This window comes from Dermacentor albipictus, chromosome 1 (assembly GCF_038994185.2).
Source record: "Dermacentor albipictus isolate Rhodes 1998 colony chromosome 1, USDA_Dalb.pri_finalv2, whole genome shotgun sequence".
Lineage (NCBI taxonomy): Eukaryota > Metazoa > Arthropoda > Arachnida > Ixodida > Ixodidae > Dermacentor > Dermacentor albipictus.
The window spans coordinates 421,521,331-421,548,579 of record NC_091821.1 but is presented as its reverse complement, the minus strand read 5'-3'; the positions used below and the strand labels follow the sequence as shown (position 1 = coordinate 421,548,579).

The window sequence follows — 27,249 nt, the reverse complement described above, 5'->3', positions numbered from 1 at the left end:
GACAGGCAGCTTTGGCCTGTTATGGTTTGCCGCTGCCATGGAGAAAAGCCTTGGCGCACTCAATGAGCTCACTGTCTAGGATATGCACAATAAGTGCAGAGGCAGGTAAAAATTACATCTGTTGTTTGCTGAAGTATAATGTTATTCATGTGAGTGTATTAAATGTTTTCAATGTAGTGCATCTCAGTTTAAGTAAATAATTATCGGGCTGCATAAACTTTGGTAAATTGAGGTTTAGCCGTATTCAAATATGGCAAGCTAAAGAACACAGGCAAAAACAGCTGGTAGATTACAGATTACGTCAATCCTTAACACCTGACCCAAGTTTGAGGTCGCCTAGCAACCAATAGTCAAGTGTAGGCACCATTACACCAGCAGAAGCCAAGCACCTACTGCAGCTTGAGTGTTAGTGAAGTTTGTCCGTTAGGAAAATTTAGAGGATTTAAAGTTTATTGAACCAGACAAACCAGCGCTCACTGAAGTACTGAAATTCCACATGGGGAAAAAAAAGCAATTTCCGCTTCACTTCTAAGTGAAGCGTGAGATTGATTTTTATGTACTGACTGTAGGTGGGCTATTACCTAAGTTATATTAAAAAATTAAAATTGAGTTCAAATTAAATTTAACTGTACTGTTACTCACTGTGTGTTCTATAAATCCAACAAGTACTGTGCTTTGATGTTGTCCTGCTAAGCAGAAAATCGCGTGGTCGATTCTTGGCTGCATCAGCTGCATTTAGAATGGAGAAAATGCAAAAATGCTCATGTACTTTGATTTAGGTGCACATAAAAGAAACCCCGGGGATAAAAATGTAATCTGAAGCCCCCAACTACAGCGTTTGATCTCATTATTCACTGTGTAATTTGCAGATGTTAAACCCAACTATTTCTTTATAAAGGGGCTGAGGACCTCACACCAGGCTTTCAAGGGCTGCGAGGTTTTGCATGAGGTGTAAAGAACAATGACGTCTGAGGCGTAGACGGCAAGTGGACAAGATCTCTGTTGAGTGCGTAAAAAATTACTGCTTGCTGTGAAATGTTCAAAGTTGAAAAGAGCAAGGGATCACGACACCTATGACACACCAGTGCAGTGACATGGTGTCAAACCTGCTTTGACAGAACATTTCTATCTTGGTAGCAATTGTCATTAACTACTGTGCATCTTTAAAGGGGCAGAGATGTTTATTTCCTTTGCTTGTTATGCATTTTTGTTTAATCCTTCAACGGGCTTAGTTATTTTGTGTTCATTGCAATGTTGTTATGTGATGTCACAGTTTTGAAATGATTTGAGAAGTATAATCTCTGCTCTGAATGAAGAGTGCACAGTCAACATAGTACCTGGCTTCTGATGTCTTTTTATTTTTTAGGACGAACCTTATAGGATTGCAACTGATGTCCAAATCATTCCCACACCAGGCCACACCTTGACTGATGTCAGCGTCGTGGTGAAAACAGCAAAGCTGGGCACAGTGGCCATAACAGGTACGCATACTAGGCTATATTACTGTGACAGCGATTAAGAACTCAGTACAGTCATTGCTCGTTACAGCGGACCGTGATGTTCGAGCGAAAAATGTTCGTTACATCCGAGGTCCGTTCTGTCCAAAATTAGGGTCGCGGTACGTTGTGAAATGGTGTAAATGTGCACATACCACTGTCTAACCTGTAAGCGATTGCAAAATCAATAAGAACATTGAAACTAAAGTAAATAACTACACTGAAATGAGTTCAGTGGTAATTGTACAACCATGTTGCACAGGATCTTCCTGTCCGCCAGTTTCCTGTCACTGCGTACTGACAAATGGCAGTCTCCCTGTACTGGAGCATGCATACCCCACACAATGGCAAGATTAACTGCTGGCACAGTGGCAGGAAGGCATCCGGCCGTCGGGCCTGAGCATGTCGCCACCGCAAATGGCAAACATTAGCTACTGTTCATTCTGCATGCAAAACAGTGGCTGGTAGTATAAACCGAAGTCTGCATTTTATCTTTTGTGGCAAGCAACGACCACTGTCAAATCTGTAGCATGAACGAGAGCCACAGTATAGGACAAGTTCAACTTGGGGCTGCGTCTCGTCGCTGCTGCATGCGAGATGGCTCAACCACTGAAAGCCCGACCGCTGATGGCTTGCGCTGAAAAATAAAGGACTCTCAAACTCGTGCATTTTGTGATCGTCAGCCATTGTTTTTAAAACACCATATGCTACGACTTCGCCTTGAAGCTGGTTAGGCCTAGCTGCACTTTCAGTGGATGCTCACCACTAAGCCGACAGCAGTGGTCGGTGATGGTCCGTTGGCACGGTTGACACATTCTCTGCCAGTGGGGCATTGCATGGCACGCTGTTGCCAGAAGCTTGCTTCTAGTGTAGTCGTGCCTTGAGAAGCAAGAGTGCATTTTCGCAGGTTCAGCAAGCAGCCAGAAATAATTGCGTGCAGCAGTGTGCTACACGCATGTGATGCTGTAGTGAAGTTGTATTTACACCACACAGACAAAATTTGCCCAAAAAGATGTCTGTTTTAGCCAATAGTCCATTATAGCCAGGTTTGTTAAAGGTCCAGTTGGTCAGTTGATAATATAGGAATACTAAACTAAGCAAGAAGAATAGTACGTTATATCAGAAAGTATGTTGTATACGAATCTTGTATTGAGCATGAACTGTGCATGGTTGGCTTTGTCTGTTCATCTGTGTTCTGTCACATTGCAGTGCTCATTGTAGTTCCGTGATCCATGATTAGTCAGTATGCGATAGTAATGCCACATTATCACATAGTAGTGACAATGAAGAACGAAATGTTGCCAAAACTGTGCGTTAAACCTAAGTCTCTATGTATTGGGAACTTGTGCTGATAAGGGCACTCAACATTCAAATCATGACAGTGGTGAGCACAGTCGTCGATTTTTTAATCTAATCTCGTGGGTCAAGTGCATCCACTATGCGACTCGCCTTGCATTCCAGAGTAGACGCTGGTGCTCGTGTACATTTAAAAATTAACATCATTTACGACGGGCATACAATCTGATCAGACATGTGTCCTTTGCTACAGAATTCATGACACCCTCCAGAAATTTCGGACATTGTAGGCATGTTCTGGTGCAAAGGGACAAATTCATACTGGTGATAATTCGCTGCAAACCGAACACCTAAAAAAAAAAATTATCATGTGTGGCAGTGTGCGACATTTTATTGGGACAACACTGAACTCATTATTGGTCAGTTTTTCATTTTGTCTTCTTTTTTTTTCCAAGGCTGTTTGGAAAATCAGATAATTCGGACTCGCCCTCTGGTTCCAACAGGCGTATGCATCATTTAATGCAATAAACTCTCGTTAATTAGGACGTATTTGGTTGCACATCGGCTATTTCTGACAACTTTCGGAGCTCGGTGAGTGCAGGGCATTGCAAATGTGCAACCCAAAGATCAAAAACAGTGCCAGCTTCCAATCGAAACGAAGCGGCGCAGTCTGCATCGTGATAGTCATCAGTGAAATCGTACATGGATGACAGCAACACCAAAACGCTTCATGCAGGGCCATGCTACGCCAACCGTGGCACTACACTAATACTAATTTCCCTCAAAAACTTGAAAAAATAAAGCATTAGTTGCACATTAGTTGCAAAATTTACTGGGTACATGAGGGCGATTTGAATTTCACAAAACGGTGGAAAAGCAGGTGCAGAGCAAAATCTGCCAGAAATTAACTGTCTCGTGCATTCTTCAAAATTTGCATTTCTGCATTGTCTGAACATTTTTTTCATTAGAAAACAGTTTCACAAACTACTTTTGTGTTATTTAACCCTGATCACGGAGGTAAAAATGCACAAATTATAGCCTTTTGAGGAATTTTTCAACAAGAAATGGTCACGGAAGAAAATCTGGAACTATTTTCATAGATCTGTTCCTAAAACTCACTATCTCCTAAAATATTATTTTTGCCTCTGTGCTGTGCACAAGCTCGAAGTGAAAGCTTAAATTTGTCAGAAATGCTATTTTGGCCTATGTTTAGATGTTGGTAAAACACTAGGGTGGCCTATGAAAAAATATGCAGAAAAGTAGATACAATTGAGAAGGACAACTTCTGCCACGGAAATTTTAATCGAAGTAATTTGCATTTTCACTGAGGAAAAAAAAATTGAGCCCCACATTTTGCAGTACTAGTTTGGTTCGCACTTCAACTACACCCCGTAACATATTGTCGGGAAATACAAACAATGGTGGCAGAGATGATGGTGTGTTTGGAGAGGAATAAAAACCATGATCACCATAGGTTCGTAAGAACCTAAATCGTGAAGGTATGCTTACTCAAGGTAGATCGACATTGCACACTTCTGTGCATATGAAAGTATACGTATGCGGCCCTATATGTGTGAAGTGATAGAGCGGGCCTCTGATCGCATTCAGGAGCGTGAACTAGGAGCACCACTTGCATGACACGCGTTCAGTCACCGGGAAACCAGCGAAAAAAGACTAATGCATCTTGTGAATACTGTTGATAGGCACCTTTGTTGAGCATATCCCTAGTTCCGTGATATGTCTCGTGTCATTTCAGCTATTTGGGGCCACATAGACAGTAGTTAGCAAAGTTTTCGTTGGGACACGCAGCCTAGTACATTTGAGATGTGAAGCCTGAAGAAACCAACAAGTACAGCTGTTTATTATTGAGGGCATAAAATTTTTTTTATAAATTGCCTATGGCCGATTGCACAACTCTAGTCCATGAGCTGGATACTCTTGCCGGCGGACATTACTGGCACAAAAAACTGAAATGCATGATCGACTAACCAACAAAAATTAACGAATTAAGTTTTTAACTAATTACCTTACGACACATATTGCAATTCACAAATTCTAGCCAAGGAGTTTGCAAGGCGGATCCGTTTGGAACGAATTCTCAGGATGACACCAGTTTTTAGATAATAATTGCCAAACTTTTCAGAGAAATGCATTGGCGTTCCAGTCACTTTTCTGCTTCAATGCATAAAATGACGTTTTGTCGAGAAAGTAAGTGGAATGACAGTGCATTTTACCACAAGTTTTATGACGCATACCTCGTAAATGTTGTAATGCACACAATTCTTTTCAAGTGGATGTGCCTTGCAGTCTCACCTGCTAGAATTTGTACATTGCAGTACGTGCCATAAAGTAATTAGTTAAAAACATAATGATCTTTTTCTTGATTAGCCGACTATGCATTTCAATTTTTTGTGCAAGTAATATCCGCTTGTTCGAGTGGACCAGCTCATGGACCAGAATTGTGTTGCCTGCCACAAGCAATTTTCAAAAAACTTTTGTGTGTTTGCGGAAACACCCTGCACATAACATACAAAGAATACAGTACGAAAAAAAAGAACCAAAAATCACGTGCTGCGGATACATTACCCATTTTTTTATGCATCAAAATCAATTGGTTTGTTTTTCTCGCCAACATGCTGTGAGGTGAAGTCAAAGCGTAAACCAAAATATTGCAATGGAGGGACTGAAAAAAAAATTTTTTTCTTGGCGAAAACGCAAATTACTAAAATTTCCATGCCAAAAGTTGTTATGCATCTCAATTACAGTCAACAACTGAATTTTTGTACAAGTGCGATAATTCTGAAGCCTGTGCTGCACCGCCACGTACCCCATAGAATCAACAAATAAGAACGTCTGAAATTTCGGACGCATAAACCCTTTGCCGTCCGATTTTCCGGACTTTTTGCCATGACCACAGGACCAAAACGGCATTGATCGAAGCCACCACCGCCGTCATTTTTATTACCTCACCGCCGCAAACAGGCACTCTCTCGCACAGATCCGTGTGTTGCTGTAGCCACCACAGCGGGAACACTAAGCCTAGCTACATCGACGTTCGCGAACACGTTTCTTGCTGTTCGGTGTCGTGGTCCTCATTAAAACAATTCGTCACTGTTAGCAACGGTGCCGACTCCGCCTTTGTAATCCTCGCAAATGGCTTCGAAGTTCGGAAAGCACAATGCGGTGCATGATGGCGGTTCTCGAAAGCTAGCTTCGCCTCAATACAGCAGTGCTACGCGGCGAAGCAAAAGCAAAGTATTGCGGTGAAGCGTACCAAGAGTGTGAAAGTGCAATTGTCACGGTACACAATACATACAGTCGCCGACCGATTTTCTGGACTCCAAAAATTCGGACATGCCCGATTATTCGGTCAGCCTCGCGGCACCGCCATTCTCCCCATAGACCATAATGTATAACAACTGCCGAAGGTTCGGACACCTTGCAACCTCTCGTCTGATTTTTCGGACACTCCTTGAGCCAACTCGGTCGAGGGCACCATGCACCGACTCTGACCGCTGCATGGTTCGACTTGCTGAACGCCATTTTTGTTTTGAACGGAGCTTCCTTGCTGCTCCACGAAGTGGCGCTACTGGAAATCCCCGCTCATCGTCATCGTTTTTGCCTATAAGTTCAATAGAATGGCTCTGCAGCAGTTCCGGTTTCAGCTTAGTAAGCCACGTCAAGACAATCCAGCAGCTGATTTGTTTCTTGCCGCGTTTTTTCGTTTGTGCGACTGGTGTCGGCACGGTGGTGTTTGCTTTGTGTGCTGTGTCGAGGTTTCGGCAATCCAATGCGGCATACGGAAACATCTCGTCAAGTGTCTAGTGGCGCCGACAGTGCCCGCGCATACTGCGCTGCGGAATGCCGGCAAGCGGGTGCCGGGAGGCCCAAGATTTGTCGCCTTCCGATGTGCTCCCTACCGACGCGGAAAATGTTCTGCCGAGACTTGCGCAGTGGTTGCATTGAGATTCCGGACACCGTCTCATTGACAGTTTCACAGGTGCTGACACTGCTGTACTGACATGCGCAGAACTCGACGATGGCGAGATCATTCGTCAGGTTTCTGCTGCACCGCCGGACGATGACCGAGTTGGAAGTTGACGCACCATGTGCTACGCTGCCGTCGCATGCGGAGCGTGTACAAGCAGTGACTGTGCTTTCAGCCGCCTATAGTGACCGTACGACCCTCTCCGAGATTAAGGCTTATCTGATTGCGCGTAAACGGAACAGCGTGCAACGGCGCATTCGCGATTTCTTCAAGCCTACTGCCGAGCCCGAATAAGTGCGTGGAAATAAAGGATTTCATTTTTTTTTTTTTCATAATCTGCTTTTTCGGACACCTGTTTATTCGGACATTTCCGCAGTCCCCGTGAGGTCCGAATAAATGGTCGGCGACTGTATTCCTTAATTATAGACGCGTGCACCCACCGTCTCGTGTCACAGTATGAGCACCGATATGTCTAATAATTGTACTGGCATGCCTTTTGGATGTGCCTGTTATGATTTGAGCCCTTGGGGGCAGTAAAAGGTAGTGCTTCGAAAGGTCGGTCAGGTATCGGTGACAAAAGTGTTTTACGCCTAATCAACTCGTGTCTATTTTCAAAGGCCACATGACACACAGGAAATCGGCAAACTGCCTCACAATGAAAGTGAGTGTACAGGATGGCACGAATGTTGTTCTCGATCGCCATCTCTGCGACACACCGTATGGAGGCATCTCGTCTTGGCACCATTCATAGACGCATAGTGTCTTGTCGAGCTTCTAGCATTGTTATTGGGCGTAATACACATTTTGTCTAGTGCGGTAAAGCACATCAAAGCACATCTGTCAGTTGGAATGCACGTGAGACATTTGCCATCAGTTTGTGTCCCAATAACAAGCTTCACCAAATGGGTACAGATTACTGCTGTTCTGCTCCAAATGTTCAAAAAAGACAAGTTTTTCTGCCCCGAAACTGCTCCAAAATGCTGGTGTGGCTGCACCTAAACTGCTCCATGACGACATTTTTCCTGCTCCAAAAATTGCTCCAAATACTAAACTGGCTGGACCACCACTTAGATGCAAACCAATTTTCGCAGTGGCCACAATTCAAAACAGCATGCAACAATATGAAATCTAAAGTGCACCAGCTCAGGCATGTACACTCTGCAGTAGACAAGACGGAAGCGTAAAGCCAGAAATTGGCTCTGATGTTAACCATGGGGGTGACCGTGAAGGCCACAGGACGTAATGGTACAAAGCACATAATAGACAAAGCAGTTTCTAGAGTGGTCCTAGTACGAAAGCCTTACAGCCATGAAAGTGGCATGATGACTTTGAGCGTTTCCCAAGAGTTTTCCTTGGCACCTATTCAATTGCAGGCGACCTGTTTGAGAAGGAGGAAGACATTGACAACCCCAAGCTGTGGAAGGAGGTAGGTGGCAGCGAGGACCCGCAACAGCAGTGCAGGAGCCGCCAGATGATCCTAGACGTAGCTGACTACATAATACCCGGCCACGGGCCCATGTTCAAGGTTACCGAGGAGATGCGAGAGAAGCATGCAAGCCTCTTGGAGTCTCACGGCATCGAGGACGGCAATTGACGCCGCACCTAATCTAGGAAGTTGTGTTGTTAAGCCCATGTTCAGCTTTAGTTAATAATTATTATTGACACTGTCTGTGATGATGAATGTAAAGTGGCAGGCATCAACTTGTTCATGTCACGACAGAATATGTATGCCCCTCTTTCCTGTGAGTGATTTCTATGTCCAGGCTGACTGCAGAATGCACTCTTACAGCAGTATTATTAGAATAGTTTTGCAACAAAGTATGACAGATTTGTACACCTGACTGTATACATGTTATAAAGATCAAATTGAGAACCCTACAAGGGAAACCAATGGCACTCTCCAGGGTTTTTTAAATACTTCGGTAAAATGTAAAACAGGTGAGAAAACTAGTTCCTGAACAACTAGCCCATGCATTGACCTGCCCACTTGCATATCGCCCCAATTGCAGCAACGAAGTGTGTGTTGAATTTATAAACTAAGATAACCAAGTACGGTATACCTCATTTTACAAACGTTTGTCTGCTTTATAGTTTGCCTTTAACAAGGGCTTTGCATGCACTGTAATTCTATTTTGTTTTGCATGCGAATGCCTGTTCTTTTCTGAGATTTTGGTGTTGTGGTTATTACTTTAAGTTGAAGTGTAAAAGAGTACCCCAGAATGACCTGAATGTTTTTCTCACACAATGATGCCCTATAGTTCTTTTATGCAGCAGTATCCACCTGTGGATTAAGACATTTTGCGTCAACCTGACAAGGATTGTAGCTTCATATAAAATTGTTTCCTTGCCAAAAGTGAATGTAACACTCTTCTGCCTGGCACACCCTACAAATTCATTTTTGTTTTTCGAAGAAGGCAAAATTTTAGCCCAGAACAATCCACCACACTGTTGACTAATGACTTTATTAGAAATTCTGCACTGAACCAGGCATAACTTTATGTTAAACCTTTAGCACTAAATGAAGACAAGGATAAAAAGGAGACAACACGAGCACGAAATTTCAAGGTGTGTGCATACCTACTCGCTCTGTATACTCTCTTGAGCATAATTTCATCAACAAGCTAAGAATTCAATTTCATGCGTCTTAGTCTTATTAATTTAGGTCAAGTGACTAAACATCGGCAGCTTGTTGTTAAAGTAGCACGCCCTGTAACGTGATCAAGTCCACACTAGGTGTTCCTTTTAAGCCAGATAAGGAGAGCGCGCACCTTTCGGCTTATTCCAGTTTAGTCTAGGCTTCTCGCGCATCTTTCCTCTTCATTTTTATGGCATGTAACATTAAGTAGCTAGTGATGCATCGAGCATTCGCCTTTAGCTTGGGTTTCTACGAAAAGCAGCCCGTGGGAGCAAGAAATTTTATAAATAACTGTTGTACAGTTTTTTGAGTTTCGTTGTTTGAGTTTTTGTTTCGCTATTCAAATACACAGGACTGTGCCAGGATTAACAGAACTGTTTGAATTATCTGTGAATTCAAATTAAGACAATTCAAATTATTGGGGTATCACTGTATATAGTATCAGTGCTGTGGTAACATCCTCTGCCGCTAGACGTTGCTACCACCTCATCAGTGATGTGATTTCTTTGTTTGTGTTCTGATAAGGCATAGGAATAAAATCCAAAAAATTCCAGCTGACTACCATCGTGTTAATGTGCTTGGAGTATGCAAATGAAAATGGTTAGCTTGGAGTTGCGAAAATAACAGGCAGTCTTTTGAATAAAACTGTAGGCTTCTGTCTATGAGTACAGGAATAATCTTAGCTCAGATGTTGAGGAATGACAGGCATTGCCTAGCATCTAGCAAGTTCTGTTTATTATATTAAAAAGAAAGATTGTTGTCACAAAGATATGAACCCAACAATAATCAAAAAAGCAGGTGTAAGAAAGCAATTTCATGCACCCTCCTCTGCTCATTGTGATAAATAAATGAAAATCGTCGCACATTTTAAAGCGTACCTATAAGATATTGCAAGCAATAAGTGAACAATTCTGCTCGACGCTATAGTGAACTTACACAGGAGGTCTTATGCTCACAATATAGTTGACATTGCATTTGAAAAATGTTTGTGTTTGCAAGGTTTTCGTGATGCATGTACTGATATTGCAAAAGCAAACTTTTGCTCGGAGGCTGCTTTATACCTACACTGTTTGAAACTAGGCTTTTTATGCAGTCCAAAATTTCGTTACGATTGGAATGGCTTTGCATTTGATATTCTTTGATGTTGCTACTGAGTGTAGTGCACCTGTGTATGCATGCTGTCTTTTAAAAGCATGACGAAATGTCGACACAGTGGGCTTTGGGACATTACAAGTTTTGCTTGCTGTTATTGTATAATCTGCAGTATGTTTACTGAGGAAGCATCTGCTACAACCCCCCTCCCCCCCTCTTGCTTTTTCATACAATTGGTCTATGGTAGTCTGTGCTTGTGATAAATCAAGTTCTTGGTGCCAAGAATAAGCAAATTTAAGCCAAAAACATTCTACTCACAGAAGAGCAAGCTGCTGACATTTCACTCAGTCTTTCAGTTACTGTGTGTTATAAATGAATGTAGTTAATGCTAAAATGGGAATACCATATTGCTCTTCTTGTGTGTGTGTCCATAGGCATGATTAGAATGCAACCACTCAAGTTAACAGTTACTGCAATTACAACCTGTTTTCCTTTGCCCATAAAGTGCATCAGTCTTGGTTCACGGTGAACTAAAGAGTTTGATAGCCTGTCTTATATTGTCTGTGAATACTTGATTTCATGCCTTGAGATGTTAATCAGATGGTTGGTCTTTTATCAGGGAAAGTGAAGCTGCTGGTTTGACACAAACCTAAAGCAAAATCTGTTGCAAGTTTAGTTGTGTATCTAGTGATAGTGTGTGGCTTCGCCATGTTGTGGCCATGCTTTAGAGCAGATTTGCGGCTTAAATGTGGCGAACATTTTCTTGAGCCTGTGTTTAAAGTTAGTGTGTATACTGCATAAAGATTATCTTTAATGTGCATAACTTGGTATTTAACACATACTATATCCTGGAGGACTCATGGCTCACTATGGCCAATAACTCACTTCAAGCTGGAAGTGATTGCCTTTTTTTGCTAGCAGGCTACTAGATCTCATTTCAGATCTCATCACTTCAGGTCCCCTTCTCACCTTCTCTATTAGAAGGTGCCTTATGTGGTTTTGTCAGATGAATGAGAAGTGCCTGGTTAGAGTTTCACTTCTCTACATTCTGTACATTTTATTTCTTATAGTTTTTCTTTTGTGGCAGTTTATTAAGGAACATTTATACTAATTGTGCACTAGCCTCTCTGTGCTGTTTGCACTCAATGCCTTAGGCCTACTTTCACGCTTTGTGGTAATGTTCATTAACGCATCACACAAGGATTTCTCTTGTTCCGTTGTTTTGTATGAAAATGTAAGAGGTTGTTGCAGAACTCTATTCCTCCTGTTTTTGGATATCTGTACTCTGTTTCACATGTAATAGGCAATGCTATGAAGGCTGGAGATAGATATTTATTATGATTTATTTATGTGGTACCCACAGGGTTTATGCAGGCATTACAGTTGGGGGATAGACAGATTTATTTTGTGTTGCAGCACCAGTGCTTGATTGTTCAGTACAGAGCTGCTTTTGCTTTGTCATGTATATCCTTCTAACGGCAGGGAAACACTGCAAGCGTAATTTGGCTGCGCTAGCCTGAAGGAGCACTAGCCTTGAATGCATATCCATAGTGGCCACTTCAGTTAGCGTTTAGGAGATTTGGCATGACATTAAAGAGAAAAACCAAGTGTGTCTAAACAGATGGTGTTCTTTCGCAACTCCATTTTTGTTCATTTCCTTCACGGTAGGAGATTGATTACTGGAAGAAAAAAGAAATTAGCATCTAACTTCCATTTTTTCCTTATTTTACACTGAAACGTCAGCACTGGTACATTAGTGTCATGTCATAAATTTAAAAGTATTTTTTCGTATTAGAGCCGTTGTGGTCTGATTCATGCATCACAAATAAATAAATCAAAATAAACAGTGTCGTGCAGTAAAATTTGTCTAAACTTGCAAAGTTCAATTCTTGGCTCCTGTAAAATACAGTGTAGTCCATTTTTTACTGGTAAGCAATTAGCTGGGCTTGAGCTGCCAACTTTAAAATCCGTAGTTACGGTGTGCTGGCGCAAAAACTTCAAGGCAATGTTGTCACCAGTCTTTTGCTTATCTGGCTTACCAATCCTCCTCTCGCGATAAGAGTTGCTTCTTTTGTACTCTAGAAGGGTAGCTTGCTAATACAGATCAGCCTATGTTTCTCTTTGGTGTTTTTATAACATGTAAAAATCACTGTCAGCTGGTTTATGTTTATTGCAGGATAAAGCTCTCTCACAGAGTGCTCCAATTCCTTTTTTTTTCTGAGCCAGCCAAACCCAACCCTCTAAATTTGCTAGTCTTTTCACTTCATCTAATCCTTTGTCAACTGTATTTTCTCTCCTTTGCCACTCATTCTGTTATCCTTGTATCTGCTCTACACAGTACATGTCCTGGCTAGTTTTTATTTTTAATCTCATTAGAACATAGTAATGTAATTTGCTCTGTAACTCATACTGTTATATTGCTATCTCTTAGTGTTATGTCAGTTGTTGTGCCGTTGTTGTTCATCACTCCTTGTGCACTTCTGAGCTTCCTGGTTATGAATTCGGGATCCTACATCGTACTCTCTCCAGCCAGCAAGGCCTCTGTAGCAGAACACATGACCATTACCCAGTACAGTGTATGCCTTACCACTCCTCCTAACCTGACTTAGCCCTATGACATCCCAAGCAATGCCTAGAAATGTTTCAGTCTTGATAGGTTTGTTTCACTCTCTAGGGTTGCGTGACATGTTTCCAAGCTCAGTTTGCAATGGCAACTTGTCCAGGTGCGAAGATTCTTGGATCCCTCTGCTACGTAGCAGGTCTGACTGCCACCTTGATCTGGGGCTCGAGCTGTGCAGCCACTCAAGTGACACGTTAAATGTGTGGGTCATGTTGTAAGTAGTGGCCAGTTACTCTGCCGGGTTTGCCTGTCCTGTTTGGCGAGGGGGTGTCTTTGTAGTTCAGTGGGTCTTTTGAAGTATAACCTTACTGACCCTCCATAGTCCTTTTGCTGGATCTAATACCATGAATCGAAGTGCGAGCAAGTCAGTGAACAAGTGGATGACTTCGTATTTTCTGCATGTGGATATTAAAAAAGGCACTTCACGTTTAGCAGTCAGTCAGGGTTATAATTTTTGGTGTTAGCTTGATAAGTACTGCACACTGCAGTGAGCCAGTGAGGTAAGCATGGAAAGAAATTTTCGGCAGACTTGTGAGCAGCACAGTGCCTTCCCTAAACTTGAAAATACAGTCACGTGCAATATAGGCTGCAGCACGGTGCCCGTGTGTGTTCAAAAGGGCTACAAGGCAGCGCTGACATGAATACTTGCAGAACTAAACACCTTTACAGTTACCAGGATTTATTACACCAATATTTAGTTTATCAATGCTGCTGTGCAGTCTTGGGGCCCTTTAGAACACACGCACCATGTTGGCACTTATATTGCACACGACTGTCCATGTAATTGACAAAAGGATCATGGCAGAACTGAGCCAAGACTCAGATGTGCATGAAGCGGAATCGTATGTTAAATGTTTTACATCGCCATCTGACTTGTGGTGGGGGCCGCTTGTATGAATGTGTTGGGGTCTGCTTTCCACTGTCTGGTGGCTTAACTTAAGAGAGCTGATTAGCACTTGTGGGTGAAAGTCCTTACTTAGCAATATGTTCCAGGCCCTGCCTTGTCTGTTTTTGTAACACCTTGGTGCTGTTCGTTCTTCAGTAGTAACAGGCGAAGTGTACACCATGTGATTCCTTGTGGAGTCTGAATTTCTGGCAGTCTGTTGCAGGCACTGAATTTTTGAGAAACTGTCACAAATGGGCTTGTTGCATGTGCTCACTCGCTGACCACATTGCAGTCTACCCAACTTGTTGTAGTGCTGTTGTAAGCACTAATTTCTCGTGTGTCTCTGCCAAGCACATTCCCTTCTACGGGCTAGTCGAGGATATACTCATGTAATAAAAATTGGTTGCCTCTGTGTATATATGACACTGTAATTTATCAGAAAATTGGGCCCCTCTGTGACACTTATTCGTCAAGTCACAGTGACTTAGTGGGTCTAGGTGTGTATGCATTTTGATAGTTCAAATTTAGCAAATGGCTCTTGTGCTTGCTGTTATTGCAAGTACAGCACTGCATTTTACCTTAGCTAGAGGAAGATTGCTTTAAGCATCCTTTTTGGGGCTTGTGAAATGCTTGTTTATATAGTGCATTCTACAAAGGATTTTTCAGGATTGTACCAAGATATTTGCAAGTATTTTTGCATTTTTCTAGCATTTTGTAAGTGCGTTTTGCAAGAAAAGAAAGAATACGCAAGACATGCTCACTGAAATGATGGTGCGTCTGATCTTTGAGTCATTATTTGTGAACCATTGTAACTACAATTGTGTACTCTGAATAAAAATATATTAATTGTCGGCAAGTGGCTTAGTCTCGGTGTAATGCTGCTGTTCATTAATGCTAAACTTATGTACCAATAATTTTGCTAATTCATTCTGCAAATCTCTTTAGGAGCAGTTACTGACCGCGACAGACTTATTCTATGATGTTGCATGAAATAAAGTGCAATTTTTCAGTACCGCTAGTCCAGTGCAAAATTGCTTCCCAAATCCACTTAGCACATCAAGAACATCCACACGGCTCTCTCGAATTTTCGCACATTTCAACCTTTTAGCTTCACAAGCCTTGATATTTTATGTACCCCTCCCCTGAAATGGCATTTGTGCACTGTATGGCTTCAGTGTAGTAAGTTACTAGAGCTCACTGCGATCACCGACTCCAGCCACACAAACCACAGCTTTGATTCCGGGTACCATCCAGCATTGAGAGGAGAAGCCACACAATTACAGAGGCTTGAGGTGTTCATGTGGGGGCTCCTCCCGGGGATGATCATCTCTCACCCTCCCCCCCCCCCCCCCTACGTAAGCGTAGGGGGGGGGGTATTAATGTGATGAATACCGGTGTCACACGGCCACTTTCTATCGCGATCGTGCCTGATCCAGATCAAAATTGTGGACCATGATTGAATCCCTCGCGCAGCTTGCGGAAAGGAACCAATCGCGACCGAGAAATTCGATCCAGATCGGGCTTGATCGCGATAAAAAATGTTCCATGTGACAACCGTATAAGATCCTGCAAGTTGGTTTTAGGTGTTCTGTGGTCTCGCGCCACCACTGAGCAGATGAAAGTGCGAAGGCTTGGCACTTGTCGTTACATAGCAGAGGGTAGGTGGAAGGGGACGGAGGATTTGTAGCTGTTTGGGAAAGCGCATTGAACGAACGTCTCCACCCACACACACGCACACCCACGAAGCCGTGCCGTCTAACGAGAGTGTAATGTCGTCGCCACGTGGTGCACTCCCTTTGCAACGGGGAGATGGATTTTCCCCTTGTGTCAATACTGGCCCCTTTAACGTTTCATCGGAGTCCTTCAATAGTTTCATCTTGGCCGTGTTAATGTCCCTGTATACGAGTGTATATTGGAGCATTAGGCCGTGTGGGCAGCCAACATCACCTATACTCTGCGGCAGCCTGAACTGTAAGCAGCGCAACGTGGCAAAGATGATTGAATATTGGCTCTGTGTGTACAATTTACTCGCAAGTGAGACCAGCCTGTGACTGCATTAAGGGTGTATAGACCACTGGCCAATTTTTGGACTATGCCCACCGCAGTAATTCAGTGGCTATGCCGTTGCCGGCTGAGCTCGAGGAGACGTGGGTTTGATCCCGGCTGCTACGGCTGCAATTCGACGGGGGCGAAATGCAACAACGCTTGTGTACTTGTAGGTACACGTACATGTCAAAAAACCCCAAAGTGGACCAAATTAATCCGGAGTCCACCACTGCAGGGTGCCTCGTAATCGTACCGTGGTTTTGACACCTAAAGCCCCTGAATTTAATTTTTAGTTTCTGGAATATTTATTCTTGGTCTACAATCAAAACCGCAATATCCCCGATCACGGGGATATTGCGCACCAATTCAATAACTACTTTCACAGTGTGTTTTCTAAATCCGGTGCTTGTCCATCCAATCACACAGTGTTTCACCCCTGTGATGTAAATTTTATTTCATACCCTGGCATAGTTTCTATGTTACTAAATTTAAAAACTAAATCATCATGTGGTCCCGACAACCTTCCTAACGTGTTTTTGAAGAGATATGCGGAATCTGTTGCAAAGTTTCTAGTTATTTTATTTCGTATTTCATTACTTCATGGAAAATTACCGAGCGACTGGAAGATAGCCAGGGTTGTGCCAATACATAAGAAAGGTGACCGCACATTATTACAAAATTATCGTCCAATATCACTTACATCATCATGTTGTAAACTAATCGAACATATTATTGCCAACCAGATTAATGAATTTTTAGATGCACACGCAGTCCTCTCTAATTTTCAGCACGGGTTTAGAAAAGGATACTCAACAATTACACAATTAGTGACAGTAATACATTCACTCGCTTCATGTCTCGATAGGAACGGGCAGATTGATGCAATATTTCTTGACTTCAGTAAAGCTTTCGATAGAGTTCCCCATGACAAACTAATTTTAAAACTCGGACGTATTGGACTCCCGGAAATTTTAATCATATGGATTTCAAACTATTTAACCAATCGCTACCAATTTGTAACAGTTAATGAGCAGCAATCAGGTTGCCTTCCGGTCGGCTCTGGCGTGCCCCAAGGAAGTGTGCTGAGGCCATTATTGTTTTTATTATATATTAATGACATTGCTGCTGAACTTGATCCGAATGTCCAAATCAGATTGTTTGCAGATGATTGTGTGCTTTTTCAAGAAATAACTTCAATTAACGACAAAATCCATCTGAACTCCTCTCTTGCTAAGATTTTTGAATGGTGTGAAATGTGGGACATGAAACTTAACACAGATAAGACCGTCTTTCTTCGCTTCTCGCGCAAAAAAGCTCCTCTTTCTTTTAACTACAGACTTGGTTCGTCACCTTTGCTGGAAGAGACTAAATATAAGTATTTGGGTGTCACACTAACTAATACTTTATCATGGAATTTACATATAGATAACATCTGTTCTTCCGCATTCCGTAAACTGTACTTTTTAAGACATAAGCTAAGAAGTTCTCCCCCTAGCGTAAAATTACTTGCTTACAATTCACTAATTAGACCTAAACTTGAATATGCATGCGTTGTCTGGGACCCATTTAATAAACACAATATCACCCGCCTAGAAAAGGTACAGAGAAAAGCTGTAAGGTTTATTTACTCTAAATTTTCCCCGTATGACTCACCCTCTGAATTAATGCAGATTACCGGTATACAATGTCTTGAACAACGAAGAAAAAATTTACGTTTGCAATTTCTTTTCTTGCTTTGGAATAACTATCTAGCTATTAACCCTTCTCCATATCTGTCGCTTTCAACGTCAAGGCATACACGCCACCATCATCCTAATTCCCTGACACCGTATTTTGCGCAAACAGATTTATTCAAGTTTTCATTTTTCCCTCGCACGGTAACGGACTGGAATGATTCCTTATTGCCTTTCGCCACACTTTGATGTTTTGTTTTTTTTAACTTTGTTATTATTGTTTATTGTTTTGTTGTCATTTGACCCACCCTGCTTGGACCTGTACAAGGTTTGCAGTATTGAATAAAGAAAAAGAAAGAAAGAAAGAAAACGTTCTTGCTCGTCGGAATACCTTGCAGATTTTCTGAGAAATTGTGAGCTCGACATGGCGACTTGTCAGGAGTGCTTGCATATTTTTCCCCCCTTTCCTTTTACATAAGCTTTCTTACCATCGATCACAGTTGGCATCAATGGTCTATCTTTTGTTTCCTCCTCCCAGTTTTTCCTATCTGATGCCACTGGCTTAAGTTTGAGACTTGTGCTCTAGCTGGAACACGCACCACTATTTTAAGAATATGATTCATGCAAAGCCACAGTTTGAGGAAGCCATTTTTTTTTTTGCACAGTCACTTAAAAATAATTCGAACAAGGTGGTTCAAGCAGAACGGGATGAATTGCACTTATTCATCATTGTCAGCTACCCATATTTCATGTCTGCCACTAGGTGGAATGCCTCTCATAGTGTCTTGCATCATCTGGCTTTATATCTATCCATCGTTTGAAATCTTGCTTGCATAACATAACCATAACATTGACCATAATGCCCCACCACCACCACCACCACTCTTTTACTAAATTTGATCTCTGTAGCGTTTAAAGTTATGCCGGAGCAGTGGCACAAATTCTGCGTTCATAAAACACATTTGCAACGCTCCGTATCGCTTGCATACGTAGTTTACTGCTAAGGCCGTAATTAATCCACAAACTTCGAACTTTGCCTGCATATTACCCATAAACTGCACCGTAATTATATATATATTTATAATCATGGCCATAGAAAGCCAACAGACAATGAAGCCAAGAAAAGCACCGAGGAAGTTAATTGTGGTTGAAATTGGAATGTAGTAAATAACAAAGAAAAGGGAAATGGAAGTGGATGAAAATATAAAGTATATATAAAGTATATAAAAGAAATATAAAGTATATAAATATAACCCAGAACCTCCACATTACGCCTGCGCAATTGCACTACCAATTGTGCTACGACGACCGCTATCAATCCGTCCACTAACTTAGGTATTTATGTTTACTAGGTCTAGCCCTGGGAGTGTTGTCTAGTGCTACTCAAAGTCATGGTGGGCGGATGTGGAACTTTCTTCTCTCTCTTTTTTTTTTTTTTTTTGCTCAATGGCATCACTTGAAACATGAACTTGGCAGAGCAGGCACGTGGCTAACAAACCCTCGTATGCTACCCAATGTCAGCAAGGCTGCCAAATTCGATATATTGTGAGTGAAACACTTGCCTGATTTCAATCTTCAGATCATCAGCTCTTCATATCATCACCCATTGTATATCTTCCTCATCTGTATACATCATCAGCTGCACAGTTCGATCTTCGTGGTGACAGCACGAGCTTGACTGGAATAAAGCAGAATATATATATGTATATAATTAAAGTAGGTGTAAAGTAGAGTTATCTTGGGACATTGCGAAGCAGAACTGCATGATAACGGCGGTATGACACTTGCAAACACCTGCTTAATCATTCTTTTTTTTTTTCTGAAAGATTTTATGCACACGCATTTAACTTCATATGCGGATCAGCCATAGCGTTCCCCGCATTTCTGGTAAACTTCAGCTCGGTGGCATTTGTAGCTATGCCAGGTCGGTCACTAAATTCTACACCACTCGTAAAACACACTTATAATTCACTCTGGAGCGCTTGCATACGTAATTTATTGCAAGGGCTGTAATTAACCCACCCACTTTCAACTTTGCCTGCACATCAAACATTACCTGACCATTCCTTTCACCAAACATAAGTAAGGTGCCTCGTTTAGTTCACCGAGCACATAAGGCGAACCGCGTAAAAAGCATGAAAGTACCGAAAATATGAGGGTTCAATAATTATTTGTAACGCTCTTTATTAACCTTCAAATTTCTTGATACGTTGCAGCTTCGGTGCTTCAGATTTCTATTAAATATAAAATGTCTGCTGCCCAGTGTTCCCTCGGCACACTGGAACACATAGCGCAAGATAGTCATACTATGTATCTGAGCCCTTGCTAAAGGATTCCTTTGCTAAAGCTGTAGATGAGCCACATGCATTTAACTTCGCACACAGGTTGACAATAGCGTCCTCCAATAGCACGCTTTAAAGTAAGCACTTCGAATCTTTGCCTACACTTTACCTATAACGTGGCCGTTATTTTCGCCAAATATTCTCAGGTAACCGAGGAAACCGCTTTGACAAGGTATGTACGAACCTCGTATGCACATGAAATACGAAAAAAAATGAGGGTTCAGTAATTATTTGCTGCTTCTATTTAGGACAGGAATGTAAATGTTTCGTCACCATGTTACACTTAACTTTCCCCCTTTTATCACTGTATGGGAAGTTGCGGAAACATTGCGGATAACGGCAGTATACGACGCTCTGGAACCCTTGGATAAGTAACTTTCTGCAAGTGCTGGAATTGTCCTACACAGAGAGAACATTTATCATTAGTCAGTTGCAACATGCTTTCTACTTCAATGAAACAAACAACGTGCCTCACATAGTTCACCGTGGAGATTGGTAAAAAAAACGCAACTACATGTCGCGTGTAACGCATAAAAATTGGGGGAAGACATATTCAATAATTATTTTCAAAGCACATAATTAGTCTGCACATTTTCAACTTTCGGTTCACGTTACCTGGAAAGTGAGCCTCATTTCCTTTAATTCAGAAATGTTCGCAGTTTTTTTTGGTCCCCCAGGGAAGCGGGGAAATTTTGTAAGCAAATGGGCCGAAAACGAGGGTATAGTAAGTTCTATTTAGTACCTAGCGGGACACACACACACTTCAAAATATATCGCGCATATCAACCCTCACAATCCCCGCATTTCCTAAATAAACAAACTTTTTGTGTGATCTAGTTTTTTTTTTCTAAAACCGTGAAAACTGACATGAAACGTCTTCCTTTTCTTTTTCTTTTTTTCCTTTGTTTTTGAACGGTTTCAGTTGCATTGGCATTGCTGCTGTAACATACTGGCAAGCGAGTCTAGATTTCGTTTCCCAGGAGAAGTACGTCATGATGCAGAGGATGGTCACGTGAGAGGAGCAGAACATCGTGACGTTCGCTTCAGCTCGCTTTGTCGTGTGGTGTACCGCTTCACTGTGCCGTTCAGCGAGCAGCATCCACAATGTGCACTTCCTCCTCCTACTGTATGAAGTACCAGGTGATGAAGTAACCTCCTGCGCTTCTAACAAAAATGGAGAATCATGCTCTGCACCCCCCTCCCGTTTCTAACAGAAGAACCCTGCAGCGCCGATCCTGTCGGTCCAGCTGCCAAACTCCCACTAAGCTGCGAAACGTCGCTGATCTCAGTCGTAGGTCAGGGTCCCGCATTCGGTGCGTTCAACCTGCATACTCTTTGTGGCAATTGTGTGCGATGCGGGGGAAGCGCAGTGCATATACTCAGCATCTTTACCCGAAACTGTATATGCTCACCGTCCTAACAACAGGGTTTTCACCGGTGTTTCGAGCCACACTACCCAAGTCTCCGAATTTACAGGAAAATCGCGGGGCCCCGCAAATGCAGAGGAAGGTAAAAATAGTAAGGTTAGACGCGTCGGAACAAAAGAAGCGTGCGATCTGCCTGCCCGTATATCCGTTGCCTTCACCTCTAGTCTTTCAGGCTTCCACGGCGAAAGCGCACCCTTTCATCAGTATACACAAAAACTGGCCGCTCAAGTTACGCTATTCCACGTAAAACTACCGAACAAGAGCGAGGGAAATGAAGCTCAAACATTCCGGCTGGTGTCGTCGTGTCCCTAATCCAAAGCCAATGGGCCGCAGCCCGGAAGTGCGCGCGTAACCCTATCGTCGTGCAACCCCTTCCTTTTCAAATACCCGGCGTGCGTGCTTATTTGCTCACGCATAACCGCGGGTTTCTCGCGCGCGCGTACGTGAACGGCGGTTGTCGGAACTGTCCTTTCTGCTTCGTTTGTTTGTTTTGGAGAAGCGAGGAAAAAGGGTGCATTGGGGTGGACACGGGGTGGAGGGCTACCGACAGGCTAAGCGCCCTGCCGCACAGGGTAAACGGGATGTGCTCGCATGGCCCACCTTGCAATTGGCGCAGGGACGCTCCCTGTATAGGTCCCATTATAAAGAACTATGCTCCAAAAAAGAAACAAAAATGAAATTGGGGGAATGACGCTGTATGCCCACGGGCACGGTTGTGGTTTCAAGGTCACCTCCTTTATCGATCAGCATGTTGTTCGAGAACGCCTACGAGGTTTTCTCTTCTACAGTTTCTCGGTGGTACTATACGCGTCGGCTCCAATGCGAAGCTGAAAAATAGGCTGGACCTTGATCGGGAATATTCTGCGTAAGACGTTACGCAAAGTAGGTGTGGGTGTACTTACTCTTCCTATATGGGCAACGTGGCTCATATATCCGGGTGAATCCCAAGGCTTACGAAAATAATCAGTCAAGCCTGCTGTGAGTGATTGCAACAATGGATACAAGTGTCCTTTAGTCATAAGTAACTTGCAATCGTTATGACGTGAATTTATTTCGAAGAAGGGAGTGTCAATTTTATTTTATTGCGTTAGCAGTTACACAGACGCTCAATGCGCATGCGCAGCTCGCCCGCGGAGGGCATGGAGGATCACAAGAGTCGAGGAGTGCGTTTGGCTGTGAAAACGAACGAAGTGGACGCACGTACGGTAGCGGCTTGGTCACGTATAGCTTGGTGGCGGAGCTAGGACAAACGTCACTGTAACGGCCTTCTGCCTTTCGCTACTGGCACGAACTTCGTGCACACGCATGTATAAGCACACTAGCGTTCCCGCTGAGTTGCTGTATGTATGCACGGTGGGAGCGGAACGGGCAGCAAAGGTCAAGCTAACGTTGTCGAATAGTTCGAACTGGGCGCTGTCTAACATCCACGGTTTTCCCGTCGGTATCGTCTCGTGCACCATCGACGTGTGGCTCCTGCAACGCTTCTCGTCGCGTGAGCATTTTGAGACGCCTGGTATATTTGCCAGGGCGCTGTTCCTTCTGCGCAGCAGCGGTTGCCTTTCGTGCTGCGTCGCGCCAACGCGTCGCATGCGCATATGGTTAGAACATCGTTCGAGAAGTTCAGCGCAACCGTGCTATCGCTATCAATGCTTCGCCTTTTCGGCGAAACTGCCACTTTTTTTTTTAAATCGTAAGCGCTGTGCCTCCATATTGGCAGAGTGAAGATTTATCGAATTTTCCGCGTTTCTTCTGCCTTGTCGTAGCCTGCTCCTCTATGGTAATCGGGCTCTCTCATGAGAACTACGTATATGCTATATTTTTCCGGCTAATCAAAAGCTTTCTGCTCACATTTAAAATATCACCCTCCCTATTTTTTTTACTCTCCCACCTAGCAAAAGTAAAGTTCATGCACGACACACTTCGTGCGCGGAGGTTTCGGGTAACGATTCCAGATAGCCAACGTCCTGCGACTTATATCAATTATTTAAATCGAGACGGCTTTCGAGGGTAGCTCTGGTTCGTTCCGTCCACTTTCGACTGCAAGTTGTCGCACACTTATGAAGCTACACAGTTGCACAGAGTTTACCGTTAGCCAGCCAGGGGAACTGGAAGGATTGGTGAATTATACATGCTCAGAAAAGTCATTAGGGTGCGTCTAATTCGTCGTCTCGGTTTCCTTTCTTTCTTTCTTTGTTTTTTTTTTGTTTTCTTCGTTATCGCAGCGGGGAGTTCACCATCCCGAAAAGAAAGACGACAGACAAGAAACGGAATGAAAGTAGCTTTTAGAGTGGCAACAGCGGGCGCCCAGCCGGAGCCTAATATACTGTATACACCAAGCCAGGGGTAGAGTTCGTGTACGAGAGTCGTGGCCTCGCTCCCACGCGTCACGCTGAACATCGCACTATGTGCCTAGGTTTCCCTTTCCTTTTCGCGGTGACTCTAACGACTCTACAGCGCAGCAACATGTGGAACAAAGAGTTGCGTGATCAGTTCGATTTTCGGTTGCCCTTTGCTATGCGGACTGCCGACCAAACGTCGAACGCGGTGGCGGACCGCTCCGACAACTTGCTTGCTTGTTTGTCCCATAGTATAATTGCTTATCCCCCTATGGGAGACCGGTCGTGAATCGGGCGGGGTACACCCTCACCAGGGTAGATTAAGAAAAAATAAATACCGAAAATTAGTTGAAAGGAGAATAATAAAAAAAAACTAGAAAAGTTCGCTAGAGTTCGCTTAGAAAACTTTACATTGAGTGGAAAATTTTAGCATGCAGTTCTTGTCTGGCTCAAGAAATTTTAAATGTCATCGTAAACGCTCCTGTGGCTAAAGCCCAGAGAGGGTAGCACCAAAGGGCATGGACCACCCGAAGATTTGATTTCGCTCTAAGCTGTCGGAAGGGGTTTGTCCATTCGTGTAGTCTTCATTTCCTTTCTGTGTGGCGCCAATCCCTTTCGTGGTATGAGTCACATTTCGAGGCGGACAACAACACGATGATGCGCACGCTGTGAGACTGCTGTTGTCGCGAACTCGAAGGAAATGAGTTCAAAGGAAAGAAACCGCTGAACAATGAATATTTATAATGCGATTAGTGTTCTTAGCCTACGTCGCACACTCTGTCGTGCTGCTGCTTCTGTCTGCTGTGTAGCCCCTGAAACGTCCTACTCGCTCGCGAAAAATAAAAATAAACATAAATGTTTGATAAAAGTGAAAACACGCGCTCTTCTAGCTTAAAATAAAAAAAAAGTTGTTTTACACCTGAATAAAGACGCCAATGCAATCGCACCGAATTTCATTCGAAGTAAGATATGCTGAACCCCAATTCAATAAAGTGTTAGCAGGACAGAGCTGGCTATGGTTTGGAAGCTGCGTTTATCGAAGCTTTCTTTGTGGCGTCCAAAGGTGCGAACGCTGTTGTTTGTGGTGGTGCTGTGGCGTTTGAGTGTATTAATGCGATTAGCATTCTTAGCTACTGCGGACTCGACGGGTGACCGCGAGAGGCAGTCGGCGTCGGTGTGCCTCTTCCCTGATCTGTAAATTATGGTCACGTCGAACTTCTGAAGCCTGAGACTCCAGCGCACCAGACGGCCAGATGGATCTTTCAGGTTAGTCAGCTAACAAAGAGAATCATGATCGCTGACAACCTAGAATGAACGGCCGTACAAATACGGGCGAAATTTGATAACCGCCTACACCACGGCGAGGCGTTCCTTCTTGGTAGTCGAGTAGTTTTCCTTCGTACGAGAGAGAGAGTTCGGCTAACGTAGGCGATTACTTTTTCGGAGCCGTCTTGCCACCGCACCAGTTTGACAGCCAGTCCAACATTGCTTGCATCCGTGTGGGGTGCTATGGGAGCATCCTGGTCGAAGTGCGCAAGAACAGGAGGCGTTTGCAGGCGTTGGCGTAGTTCGGTAAATGTTACTTGCTCATTTTTTCCGCCACATAAAGGGAACATCGCCGTGTGTCAGGCGTGTTAACGGCGCAGCAATACATGAAGAGTTCGCAATAAAGCGACGGTAATAGGCGCACAGCCCCAAGAAGCGCCTCACTGCCTTCTTGTAGGAAGGTGTGGGGAACTGGCCCACAGCGTCTATTTTGGCTGGTTAGTTAGTTAGTTAAATGGGGTTTAATGGTGCAAAAGCGGCTAAGGCTATGCTGCGCCATATTTTGGCTGGGTCAGGTCGTACACCCTCGTGACTGACGACGTGGCCGAGGAAGCACAGTTCACTGAAACCAAAATGACATTTTTCGGGCTCTAACGTCAGGCTTTAACGTTTCGGGCTTTAACGTTTCTGGTGAGGATGCCGATGCGAAGAGGAATAAAGATGGGTAAGTAAAACTGGTAGCGGGGCTTTGTATTAATTGGCTGCCTCCGGCCAAGTTCAACAATGATCGCAAAGTGGGCCGGCTGACAGCCTAGGCTGCGGACTTTATCTAGTCATCCAGACAACAAAAAATGAGTTATGGACTTTACCGTCCAGAAACTGCACATCGGGTTATGAGGGACGCCGTCATGGAGGGCTCCGGATTATTTTTGACCACCTTGGGTTTCTTAACCTGACACCAAAAGCACAACGTACTAGCGTTTTTCTGCTTTTCGTACCTAGTCGCCTGCCGCCACCGCGGCCGGGTTGCGAACCCGTGACCTCGTGCTGTGTTCAGCAGCACAGCGCCACAAACACTGAGCCAAGATGGCGGGTATCCAGCCATCCAGAGAGTGTCTGCCAGTGCGTTTTCTGAGCTTCCTTCTCGTGACTTCGAGGCCGCGACATTCCCCACAGCAGGTGGCAGCGTCTTCCTTTTCTTTTCTCCTCTTTGATTTTTTCGTACCCTTTTCCCCATTTCCTGGTACAGGGTAACCACTCTGTAAAGTGCTCTGGTTAACCTCCCTGTATTTCCTTTGCTTTTATCTCTCTCTGTCTCTCTCTGGTTAGAGACTCGGATAAGCTTTCTGGACTAGGTTCGACAGTGAATGGTGGCGAAGGAGGGCGCTTCGATACCGTTAAGGTGGAATTTTCTCAGCGCCGCTTAGCTCTTATGTTCTGGGTGGACCTCCTTCCAAGAGCACTGCCCTCGCCCGAGCTTTGCGGACCAGAATGCCATGGCTACAAGAGAGCCATTTAAGAAGAGGTTGGGTGCTATCTGGTACACTTGCATAACGATCCTAATAACCTATATTCTGCTTTGGTCTGCATCTCGCCTTAGCAGCAGACGTAGTGGTCTTAGCTCTTAAGGCGCTGCTGCGCCTCTGAGGCGTGCAGTGCCTTCAAGAAGTATCTACCTTGGCCTGCATCCGGCGTTCTGTATTCAGAGCGCATGCGTTCTCGCGCGATGGGGAAGTCATCCGGCTGAGTATACGAGCAGCAGTGTGTGCTAGCCCGTTTGCCTATCCTTGAACTATCATCGTTGTCGACACTGCCCGCGTGTGCCGAACACCGGTAACGCGCGCACCTGCATCCCCTACGAGGGCCGAAATCTCATCAGAATTGCTTGATCTCTTTCTTCAAGCTACTAGAACGCAAGTCCGGAACTCGACTTCAAGACCTTCGGCGAGTCGGCAAACGTTGTTACATAGTCTTACCGTTACAATATGCCGTCACTGTTCGCCTCTTTCATTCTCCGTCAGGCAAACAAGATGGCGTGGAGCACTGCAGTTCTATACTTGACGCATCCTCAAGTTGGCGAAATACCGCAACCTCGCGCATGTTGCCACTCGAGAAGGCCATATACACTGCGTCATGTCGCGACACA

General features: G+C 43.8%; 1 protein-coding gene across 1 annotated transcript in view; it reads left to right on the top strand.

Annotated features, from left to right (window-relative positions):
• Positions 1–14,869, top strand: part of LOC135896733 (metallo-beta-lactamase domain-containing protein 1) — a 31,922-nt gene extending 17,053 nt beyond the window's left edge. Inside the window, exons 5-6 of the mRNA XM_065425233.1 lie at positions 1,367–1,481; positions 8,154–14,869. Coding sequence (XP_065281305.1) covers positions 1,367–1,481; positions 8,154–8,374 — 336 coding nt within the window. The 3' untranslated portion in view covers positions 8,375–14,869. The remainder of the gene's footprint in view (positions 1–1,366; positions 1,482–8,153) is intronic.
• Positions 14,870–27,249: the final 12,380 nt, after the last annotated feature.